The sequence below is a fragment of the Tyto alba genome, unplaced genomic scaffold (genome assembly GCF_018691265.1).
Source record: "Tyto alba isolate M040663 unplaced genomic scaffold, T.alba_DEE_v4.0 Super-Scaffold_21, whole genome shotgun sequence".
Classification (NCBI taxonomy): domain Eukaryota; kingdom Metazoa; phylum Chordata; class Aves; order Strigiformes; family Tytonidae; genus Tyto; species Tyto alba.
The window spans coordinates 20,371,120-20,383,577 of NW_024881295.1; the positions used below are offsets into that span (position 1 = coordinate 20,371,120).

The 12,458-nt window shown below is 38.8% G+C and overlaps 1 protein-coding gene across 4 annotated transcripts in view; it reads right to left on the bottom strand.

The window, feature by feature from the left end:
- DGKI (diacylglycerol kinase iota) overlaps positions 1–12,458 on the bottom strand; it is a 217,958-nt gene that overhangs the window by 63,810 nt on the left and 141,690 nt on the right. For all 4 annotated transcript variants that reach the window (XM_042795524.1, XM_042795525.1, XM_042795523.1 and 1 more), the window contains one exon: positions 7,778–7,878. In XM_042795524.1, the coding sequence (XP_042651458.1) occupies positions 7,778–7,878 (101 nt within the window). The remainder of the gene's footprint in view (positions 1–7,777; positions 7,879–12,458) is intronic.

A 12,458-nucleotide genomic window follows, 5' to 3' on the forward strand; every position in this document is an offset into this window, starting at 1 on the left:
AGTGCATCCAGCTCCCAGTTTCTTTGTGCTCCCTGAATGAGGACAAGGACTTCGCCCAGGGAGCTGCAGATGCAAACTCTGATGCTATGGTGATGAGCAGCAGTAGAAGAACCCCAGGAGATGAGACAGGCAGACAGTTGCTTTGTATTCTGAACCAGTAATGCGGCAGGCTTTTTGATCCTAGCAACACTAACCAAAATTGAGTATCATCAAGAGAAGGGTGGGGTAGATGCAGCAGTATGGCTAGCATAATGCTCTAATTAACTGCAAGATTAGTAGTGATCTCCTAAGTCCTCATGAAATTAGCTATGGAATTTCTAAACAATGAGCAAATCTTCCACCTATTAACTGCCCATAATGCTGAATACCTAAAGCTCATGAACTCTTTAATAATACTGAGGACACAAATGGAAGCAGCCTGAATATACTGCATATGGCACCATGGAATAAAAATAAAATTCAGTTAACTTCCCCATTTATTGTTATGAAAGGATTCAATTTGTGATCTAAACACCATGATTAACCTACTCAAATCCCAAACAAAACAGCCTCAAGACAGATCATTAAGGTAGTTGTAAATGCCAGGAAAACTCATTTTGAGTCCGACATACCTCAGGGGACTGGGGAGATTAGACATTGGGCTGTAAATGTTTAATGTAGCAAATAAAGGATCCTCACTACTGAAGATGTTATAAGAATGTAATTTTCCTGAGGGGTTTGCCACTAATACTAGGAACGTAAAGAACCAAGTAAAGTCTTGAGAGAGAATTCTAAAATATTCAGACATTTATATTAAGAGGTTTGGCTTTCCCAATATGGTTCTAATACAGCTGAATTTATGCAAAAGTATTTCCTTACCACACAAATCTAAGACATGTGTCACTTCAGATCCCTTTTATTATACTGACAAAACCTACGCCTGCTTAGGGTTGTTGATTGGTAGTTTTCTTAGAATGAGTGGATCACTTTTAAAATCCTCACGTCAGGAGGTAAAACGCAGTGGAGGTTATCGGTCTAAACCAGACAATGTTTGAGCAAGCGGTCATCCCCTCCAGGCTCTCAGTGACTTCTCCAATACCCTGCCACAAAGAGAAAGTAGTTTTCCAAGTCTAATGAAGAGAGAACTTGTCCCAAACAGAACACAAAAGGGAATAGGTTATAGAAAGAAAACTATGAAGAGCTGGGAATTGAAACTGGCACAGAATTTATATTGGGACTAAGAGCTGAAAGGTCTGGCTGAACAATGAATACAGACTGAGGCTTAAAAAAATGAACAGGAACCTGAGCTGCAAGATCTGCAGAAACTAAGACAGGCAGGAAGGACGGGTGTGGGAAAAGATAGACGAAGGGGATAACCAGGACTGAAAAGGTAAGAGGAAATCAAATCAGAAAAGCGCTAAGAAAAGGAAAAAGCAGAAGTAGAATATGCACAGAAAAATATTACAGAAAGTCTAAAGCAGGAAGGCAAACTATAGCATGATTTCCTGGAAACTCTGAAGTGAAACTTAATATTCTTGTGACTCGCCACTCCTCTGGGATAAATATGTATTTATATCTATTTGGAATACTGTCCATCTCTTCTAGTTTAAAGGAGATGGCAAACTTACAGGTGACAGTTTCCCCACTGGCTCAAAAGGCAGAGGGCTCTGTTGAATGCAGATATGCCCCATGCGGTGTCAAGAAAGGGCAGATTTAGATTAGATCTAAGGCAGAAATTCTCCCCTGTGCGGGGGTGAGGTGCTGGCCCCGGGTGCCCAGAGCAGCTGTGGGTGCCCCCTCCCTGGAAGGGTTCAAGGCCAGGTTGGACGGGGCTGGGAGCCCCCTGGGCTGGGGGAAGGGGGCCCTGCCCGGGGCAGGGGGGTGGGATTGGGTGATCTTTAAGGTCCTTTCCCACCCAAACATTCTGTGATTCTATAACTCAATAATATGAGATCACCAGATGAGATTGCAATTCTTTGGATTTAGTTCTTCCTCCAAACCCAGGCAATGATAATAAATGTTACCATGACTACAAAATCGAGAGTTCAAAGTTAGAAAAAGCCAAGATTTAAGTTGCCTACTTCAACACTTGTGTGTATATTCATTGTGCTACTGCCTTTAATTATCTGACCCCATGCCATTTTTTCTTCTGTTGGACTCCTGTGTCTTTCTAATATTTGAATGTGTTTGTGTGTGTGTACAAGTGTCAAAGCAAGAAATGTAACTCAAAGTGTTGTCTGGACAAAGCCCTCAAGATCTCATCCATCAAACGACAAAAAGAGATATTAATTTGACACTAGCAATGCCTTTGGCAACTTCCTCTTTTTGTCATTTCTGGTTCAGTTACAAACATTTATCAGTGGTTTGCATCTGTATACACCAGCATGAGAATCTGGGAGTTCAGTGGCAGCAGAGTTTCTTATACTTAACTCACTACTGACTTCTAACCCTCTGGATTTCGTCTTGCTGGGTCACTTTAAGCAATCCATCCAACCACCTCAGTTTCGGATCTTATTAAATCACTGTGACAGAGAAACGCCTGAATTGCTAACGTCTACACAACACACATTACATTGAGAAAACAAAGCTGTTAGAGCAAGGCAGTGACTTTTAAGCAGAGTGAAATTTAGTAGAAAGTCTGTAGGCAATGCTGCCTTTTACAGAGCTTCTACAGATAAGCCACCATGCCCCCAAAGAGACCTCCTGACAAATAAATGGCCATTGGTACTTCCTTTACAGGATGGAAGAGAAGGTTTGCAGCTACACAACCCATCTCACCTAAATCCATCTACATCAAAGTTGCTTCCTGACAGGAGCACATTTCCCTCAGTGGCTAATCTCTCCTGTCTTGACTCCTAATTCAGGTTTCCCTCATCATTGATCCTTCCTAGCTCCCCAGCTCCCTACGCCTCTGCTCCCATCTGCCACCAGTGATGACCTTTTCTTATTTAGCTAGTTGCTCAAAATCGCATGGAACAGTCTCCAAATTAACTTCACCTGACATATCCCTGAGCTTTAAAGAGTCAGAATATATTTTAGAGATCAAGGATTCTCAAACTGTGGTAAGCGCATCGCTGGTGGGAGGAAGCTAGACTATCTGTACATGTACACATCCCAAATGACACACGAGCTTGTCATTCCATGTATGTCCTTCTACCGGATAAGAACTCCTAGGATGACCCCAAACCCTCAGATAACCCACAGAAATTAAAGGCAGGGACTCATGCAACATAGACATCTGGCTAGATACAGAGAGATGAGAATTTGAGGCTAACATCACATCATGTTACACCACCCCCCACTCCCCCCCCCCCCCCCCCCCCCACACACACACAAAGCAAGGAGGTTGCTGAGAAAAGGATTGTTGGATTACAGATAGTTCAATTGTTATGCACAGGGAACTAAATTTTGTTCAAAAATTGCTTTTTAATCTAGTGTGCCATTTTATTCAAGAGGAGATAAACAACAGCTGCCTCTGTGTAACAGGCAATGTGGGAGACCCAGACCTGTTACAGAGCTGAGCCCTATTTCTGATGCTACTACCACTACAGCTGGGTATGATTCCTCCTTAACCTTAGTGGTATTGAACAAATTTAGATTGTTCTCCATGGCTAGGGCATACAAAACCAGTTAAGGGCAGTAAGAACGAACCTATTTAAAAAAAAAAAAAAAAGTGTAGTTACTGCTGAAGGCAAGCTATTTCACCACTCCATCTTCATTGTGAAAATCTACAGAAGTGTTGGCAGGAAGGACTAGGAAGCGCTGAAGACCACTTGGTCACTAACTAGTTTAAGGTTGGTTGGTTTGTTGTTGACTTTTTTTAATATGTTTTTAATATAATTAGTTTCTGCATGTACCTCCATTGTCAGGAATTTCTTAATAACATTGGAAAAGCGAAAATAGGGTGTCATAAACAGATTTTGCTATCTTAAAAATAACTCGATTGGTCCCCCGCAATGCTGCTTTGGATCACATAAGAGAAAATCAGTGTGAGTGCACAGAAGATACACAGGGAAGAGAGACAAAATTAAGTTCTGTCCGTCTATAAATATCAATCCAACTCACTTTTTGAATATGATAATCTTGGTAAAGGTCATGTACAACTATCATATCGGGCAGAAGGTGATGAAGCTGGTGACTAGGGGTGACAAGTTCTTGGGGCACGTATAGGGAGGTGTTAGAGAAGACAACTACACTTGCAGCAAAGAACATTACAACACAACTAAAATGCCAACATCTATCCCTTTCTTAAAAGCGTGCATGGAAACATTTACCCCTCCTCAGCGAAGGATCAATAAGCATCCTCTGTACCATCATCAATCATCCCACAGACAATACTGAGATGCTGACAGAAGAAAGAATGAAGGAGAAAAGGAGCACGGGGAGGGAAGAGAGGGACAATTCAGAAACAGCATCTTGGTTAAATGTCAACTGCGGTGACAAGAGGAGGAGAAAGCAACAGAAGGAGAATGGGCTAAGAACAGTCGTGACCTTCAGAGGACAAAATGACATTCTTTAATTGCTCAGGAGGCTTTCAAAATGAGGTGTCTACCTCCAGCAGAGTGAAGATTAATCTTCATGGAACAGTTTGTGTGGCGAGTTGTTATATGTCGGGAAGCGCAATTTTAGATGAAGTAGTTGATAGAATCAAATTGGTATTCCAAGCAAACAAGAAAAGTGAAATGTATTTACTGTGAGTTAAAATGATCCAGATTATTACAGTGATGTCAGAGCTTTCAAAACTCTATTATGGAGACGTGTAACAAGCAAAAACTATGATAGCTTCTATGCTATTTTTCCTTCAGGGATATCTCATTATTAACTGTCTTCCTTTTCCTGTTCAGATTGTTATGAGATTCTGGTTTGGTTTTCAAATTATTTAGGGAGGTAGAAGTGCTTTTAATCCTTGTGGGCAGGGAATGGATATTAAGTATATTATTCTACAATTAAGTTGTAGGTATTCTGCCAAAGCCTGGACAAATATGTAAACTGAGTCTCTTAAAAGCATCTAGCGAGACAATACGTGCACCTGGGAGCTACAGTCATGCTGAAGGAAGCTAACCCCTCTTGCAATAACAGGTCTTGTGGAAACAAGGCCCAGTACAAGCGCTCTTATATTTTGCTAGTGCACAAGTATTATCTACATTTCAATTTTTAATTCAGATTGACAAAATTTCAGTAATTCACCTGTCATGGAAATGTATTTGTTTCCACCCCCCCAATCATTTTCTTTGGTTAAGAAAGGAGATTTGCTTCTCCTCCGTCAGCACTTCCCTCCTCCTCTTCCTTTAGCCAAGTAAATTTTAGTGACAATGCTCCATGAAATTATTTGCCGATGGGGACGTAGACAGCACACTTATTTCATATAAGTATTTAGAATATGATAGGGCCAGGCATGCACCAATCCATACACCAGCCACCAGAAAACCATATAAAATTTATCCAATTAGCCATGACAGAAATTAAATTAAAATGGCTACCTCCTCTTCTTAAAAAGAATATTTAAACGATTTTCCAGCTTCCTTCCTCAAAAAGTTAAGTTAGGTAGTCCTCTAGTATAATCATGAAGTTTGATGACTGGCTGTGCCTCAGTTTCCAGAAGAGACACGAGCATATTGCATTAAGTTACAGGGAAAAGCAGTCTATGCTTAGTGAACCACAGGGATTTTCCATTTTTTACTTCACAGAATTCAAGGAGCTGACTACAATATTTAAACCAGTTTGGTTTGTAAATGTTTAGAGAGCACTTCTCTTCCCATACATAATTTTTTTTCAGTCATAATTAGCATAACCCAGAAGTCCTCAAATCAAGATCAGCCCCCTGAAAACTAAAGGCTGGATAATTCTCATAGGAGACACTTAAGTTTTATATCCAGAGGGGTAGGCTGATGACAATCAGTGTATGCTGTAAGTTATATGTCTTTACACAGGACATTCCTAATAACTGCAAGGGGTAAGGTGAGGTATCTTTCCTGATTTATTTTAGGTTGATGAAGTTATTATCTGCTTTCTCATATTTTAAGGTAAAGAGTAACGCACAAGCATTACTGCAACAGCTAAAGGAGGACAGATAAGAAAAACAACTTCATGAAAAATGTCTGAGAATACTCCAGTCCAGCTGTATTATCAAGCTGGCCATGCTGTAACTTGAAAGACAGACAAGAGTGTCTTACTACAAATGACCTGCCAATGTCCAAAAGTAATAATTTTAACTCCCGATGGACAAACAAGTATTTTCTGAATGAAAACCTATTAAACACACATCCAGCAAGTGATCAAATGTGTGTGAAATCTAAAACCAAATCTCAGAGGTGTTAGATCATTCTCTAGTATTTTTTATAATGTTATGGCTTTTTTGCAGGTGACATAACATAAATACACATTTACAACTCTAGTGGTAATAGTGTAAGAAGTTGTATACTCTGTGTCAGAACATCTAAAATGGCTCTTAAGGACTACATAATATATACTAAATACACATACACAAAATTTATGTCCATAGCGAGGATGGATGAGGAGAGATCTCAGATGGGAAACCGTAGGAAGAACCATCAAATGAACCAGATGGTTTCTGACAGTGTTGGGTAGATGTGGGTTCAATAGGGCCTGGAGTCTACTCAAGGTCAAACTCTCAATTTAAACTTGAACCAAATTCTTCTCCAGTGAGCCATAATCCTCATCCTGTTACAATTCTTCTCAGTCCAGTGATGAAGGCTTTGATTGCTTTAACTATGACCAAAATCCACTAACAGAAACTTCAGAAAAGGCTGTCATGACCTGTATTAAAATTTAAGCCATTTCAGTTATTTTGTTGGAAGGAGAGCCGGTGAACTGGGAGAATACAGTGGGGGGATGGGACTAGATGAGTGAAACAGTTTAACTATCTTCCAACAGTAAGATAAGCAAACCAATTAAAAGGATTGTCATCCTGTAATTACCAGAGCACTCCGTATTACAAAGGGAGCTGAAGCTTTGTTGCACAACAAACAGTCATGCTTGTAATTTAATATGAATAATGAGCCAGATGCATGAACAAGACTATTAAATTGTTATCACAAGCAGCCCTGTCCCTCATTGATTAATGACTCAATGTGTCACCAAGGAAAGGAACTTCATTTTTAAGTGTGGATTGTCATCAACAATGTTGCCAAAGCAACTGGTCTGCTTTCAACGTAGCCCTGAAGGTGGCAATTAAACCATTGCATAAGGAAACAAAACAGTGATTATTCTCTTATGTGAAAACTGAAGGCTGTTAAAGAATAAGTGACTGGGGAAGCCAGATTTGTTTCCCAAGATAAATGCATCTGTGCGAGAACCACGTTCAAGGTCAGAGCACATTCTCAATATGAGATTTATCACAGTCCCCCACTCCGTTTCAAATTTGATGCTAATCATAAAATCTTTAATAGTTTCATACACTAGTAGAAACCCAGCAGGACCAACAGAAAGACGTGAATAAAAAAACCCAATAGGTGTGAAAAACAGTTATTTCACAGTAAATAAAATGAACTTGCAGAAGGCATAGTTAAGTAAGAAAACAGGTGAATTCTCTATATATGCTCATTATAGAAAGAGTATTTATATAGAGAGAATATCTGTGTGCGTATGCACAGATGGATGAATATACACTACACATGAATCATCCAAAATGTATGCTTGACCCCGCATTTAGGTTTTGTAGGGTTTTTCTTGTGGGGTTTTTTTTTTGCTGTTTTTGTTTTTGTTTTTTTCTGTTAATATAAGATTTATACAGAATGTTCTACCAAAAGCAGCTACAGCCTGGCTTCTTCCAACTTACAAGCTTCCCGGAGTTTTTCCTTGTCGTAATGTAGCCCCTCGTATTCTTGTAAATTAATCCTGTTCACTCTGATCCGCAGGCGATCTGGGATGGAATGAGGACTGCAAGAAAAGAAGAAAGTTTCTTAGACAAAGTGTTCCATGGAAGAGCAAAGTGAAAATAGGATATGAAGTGATTTTAACCTTCTCTGAAAGAAGAAGAGCAGCAAGTCTCTTCAAAACCGGGCCAACTCCTCACAGACCTGCATTTAAAATTATGACCACCCACTGCACAACAACACAGAGATTACACCTTAAATGATAAGTAAGGTCAAGAATCCCATTTTCCAGCTCCGTGGTCTGGAATTCCAAAGGTTTTTCCAAGTTCTCTAACCTCTATATAGCTACCCCTCCAGTCCGCAGTTTGCCTTTTTGTATATCCCTAGGGCCCTACCACAGCCAGTAGATCTACCCAGGTGTGGTTCAAGACACAGATATTTTCTTGAGAAATCTCTTAGGACAATCATTCCTCTTCCTGTGACACCATATCCCTCATTCTTGGAGGATCCTCATTCAGCATCTCTTTTCTGGGAAACAGGTAACTAAAATGTGGTTAAGAACTGGATTTCCGAAGTAGTAAGTCTAGTACACAGAACCCAGGAGGACTTTCAAATGCAAGTAGCAGTACAGGGATCACATTTCTACAGATATCAGCCAGATTCAGATAGCTCAGCTGCCTATAGAATTTTGAAACACTCAGTGGATCCCTATCTAAAAATTTACATGTCCATATATTGATAGAAAGTTGTCCTGAAAAGCTTTGTTTTGATTTCATGCTGGCTTTCACCTTACTGTAACCTATTATTTGATTTTGTAAGTTTAGCTGAAAGCTATGTAAATTAACCTGGCCACATTTGCATTTTCCACTTTTAAAGAAAGATAGATAACTTGTGTATTATAATGCATGTAGCAAATGTCTGTCCTATAAGAACTGGCCCTGGGTCAGTTACAAGTAGATTCTTCATTCTGTGCTTCCACCAAAAGACCGTCTATTTTCCCTATTTTAATCTAGTTAGGAACAGAACTCTGCCAGTGCTATTATTTTCTAAAACACACGCTGCCTTTTAAAAGTTAAAATACTGTGTCATAAATATACAAGTTTGCTTCCTTCTTTGTCTCAATTTTAAAATATTTGACCTTCAGCATTTGCACTGCTAGTGCAGGACAAACGACATCTCACCAAGGTAAACAGTTTTTCTTTTTTTTTTTTAAACAAGAGAGCAATTTTCTTTTTGGCTAAAAAATACTGCAGACCTAACAAAACACATGGTTGGTGCCCATCTCTTGGTAGAGTCACTGGGACTTCAATTAACAATTATTTCTGTGTTAGCTTATTGCATGCTTTCTCTCTGTTGGCATAAACAGCTCTGTCACATCTGGACAGATGAAAATAAAAATCAAAAATCAAGTTCTAATTAAAAAAAAAAAAAGTTCTATTGGCAGAAGTACTCCTTGCCAAAAAAATGATAAAAGATAATAAATACAGGGTGCCTCCAAAACTGGAGTGTAAGACAACACGCTAGGAGGAGCTGCACTGAAGAAATTCGCATTCTGAACAGGAGTTTCTGTATTAGTGATGAAAATGAACCTCTGATATGTGAAGAATAGCTTAGAAGAAATCATAAATGCTTAACAACGGCAGCAAGGCTGACACGCTCAGAAGCATATAGGCTACCCAATGTTTTCCCTGTGCTAACTGACAGGGACTACTGTACCAAAGTGCCCCAAGATATCAGCAAACTGCCCACATTTAAGATAAGCTTTTGCCGTTTGACAACAGACACCTGGGATGGTAACTTCCAGCACAGTTTCGGGAGGCAGATTTCTAACTAGCCCACAGAATATCATCTCCTCCTGCAGGCCCCACAGCTGGCTCAGCAACCCAGAGAAGATGAGTGCCTACGAACGTAGGGGAAAGGTGCGTAGATGGAACAAGAACATAATTGCACCGAGTCTGACACTTTTTTTTTTCATTCTTTTCTTTTTAAAACAAGTTTAAATGTCACGACACTGGCTGAGAAATTAACATAGTCTGAGGAACTGTGTTCCCTTCCAAATTCTATGAAATGCAAGTTTCAAAAATGAAAATCATAGGAGATCTTATTTTTAGCCAAGAACAGATAAGAAAATGTTTAAGTCAGAAAACATAGGAATTTAACTGCATAGTCTTTGTCTGAGGGGAAAAAAGAAATAATTCACTGCATGTAATAGGGTTCATGAAAATGACAGACTGACAGCTCTGAAAATTGAAGTCTTTTATGCACTGGTACAATACGAAAGAAGCTATGCTGCTTTTCCCCATAGTGTTTTGCCACCGCACATTATGATGAAGGTAGCTCAATCTTCCAGCTCATCAGCTCACAACCTGGGGACTGTTGGAAGGCATCTGGGAGGAAAAGGGATGGGGAGACAGAATTCAGCTACTTATTTCTGTTGTAAAACTCAACCATGCTAAAGACAGCCATCCTTGCTACGATCTGAATTAAGCTCAGAGCAAACCCAACCCAAAAAACTGTCTCAAACTGCTGCTTCTCCTGAAACCACAACCAAATCTGTACTGTTGTGCTGAAGTCTTTGAGCAACTCAAGATGGAACTCTATACAAAGTATGCTTTCCAATCCCCAGTTCAAAATAACCACTTGACCAAAAGCTGATATTCCTGTGCAGGAATTACTCAGCCCAGTATCTAAGAGGATACTTCCTATGTTTTTGTAAAAAGTAGAATTTTTTGGTACATCAGTGCACTGCGTATCTCCAAAATTGCTTCTGTGATAAAACAAGCACACCATCTTAAATGTAATGTATTATCTGAGGAGGAATAATTCTTTTTCAGGTAAAGTGTGGGAGGGCAATTAGCTAGTAAGTGTCAGAGTTTCCTGTTCAGTTACTCCCTCCTGTTCACTCCCTTCTTATAAAGACAGGGTACTACTACTACATAAGCCAACTCTGTGTGCTAAAACATACAACTGGAGAGAAGCAGTACTTGGCTTTTGTTCATTTGAAAAGTTTAGTTACCTTAGTCATAAAAATGTAACCTTGGAAAGAGCAGCTTTCTATAGAAAATAAACTATTATCAGAAATAGGAATACCGAGAGGGCCTTTCTACAGGGTAGAGATTTTATATAACTAGCTGAGTCCAGTCACAGGTAATATATTCATAACTCAAATACATATATATATGTATATATACACACCTACACAAAAATTTATTCAGTGACTGAAATTCAGTGGTTTTGTTCATACAAATACTCTTTCTTATGTCAGAATACAGTTGCTGGCTGACATTATATTATGTCTCACAATTTTATTATCTATTCAATATGGCTTTGCCTCTAAAATTCACTATGTGAATATTCATTCATTTTGCCATCAGAATGACAATGAACACCAGGGGATGTTGTCCTCATCATCCCACTAATTAACTCATTCACTCACAGAATTTATGAGCACCATACAGAGCTCTATTTAATGCAGCTGAGCAAAACACATCCACTACCAATACTTCTGTAGTCCTCACAGATACTATAGAATAATCCATGAATCACACAATTTATCTTGTTCAGACAAACTCAGCATATTCAGAAATCACAAAGATTAAGCACGTAAGCATGTCCATGTAAAAGCTGATAATAGGGCTATGAATGTCACTGAAAGCAAACATTAGTACGGTAATAATAGAAACGGATGTTTCTTAACACTGTATAAAATAACTTTCTCAACTGTAAGGAGAAGAAGAAAAGCTTTCCAGATACAGCAGCAGACAATTTATAAATAAATTTGGGGAGATTGCTACACTGCAATTCAACCTAAAATATTTAAATTTCTTACACCTATTAATCTTCAAAATGGTGTACTACATAGTCAATGAAAAGTAATTTAAAGTACAGATGAATTAATTCCATTACCTCCTAAAGAATGTAATTAAGAACCTCATTCCCCAAAGACACCAATCCATAGAATTGCATCCTAAAGGTCATATGTCCCATGGGACCATAAATACAGGTTCAGGTCAACTGAATCATTCTGTTCATTCATGTTGATTAGCTCTAATGGTTTCATTTAAACACAAACCTAAATATCAATCGTCTCAAATCAGGAGCATAGATAGGCTAGTTTATCATATTGAATTTTATCTGGTGAACTTTTGATTAGCGTGGACCAGAAGTGCACATTCCAGGCATTATTAAATAACAATCCAAATGAGTCTTGTAGAAAAGCTATGCACATTATTTAGTTGGAACAAACTGTGAAAGATTCTACAAAGATGTTATGAGTTCCTCTCGAGACTATTCCACTTGCATTAAAAAAAAAAAAAAAAAATGTATTTCAGTAATAAAGAATTATTTTCTTTCCTTTTCTAGCTGCAAAATGGCTGAACAGTACAAGGAAACTGCATTAGTTTCTATCAGACAAACATTTGACTTTTCCACGAGAATACAGAAGATCACCTAGATACTGAATAATTTCTGTTGTAAGGAAAAGGGTATGGTCTCTGGAAATTCTTAAAACTCAGACATTCATTAGCATAAATAGTAAATTTAATTTTTATGTTTTTTAAGTCTACTCTTCTGTGAGATGACATCCCATGACACACCAGGTTACACATCAGAATCAGAACCACTCTTTCTACAGGGATAAGTCTT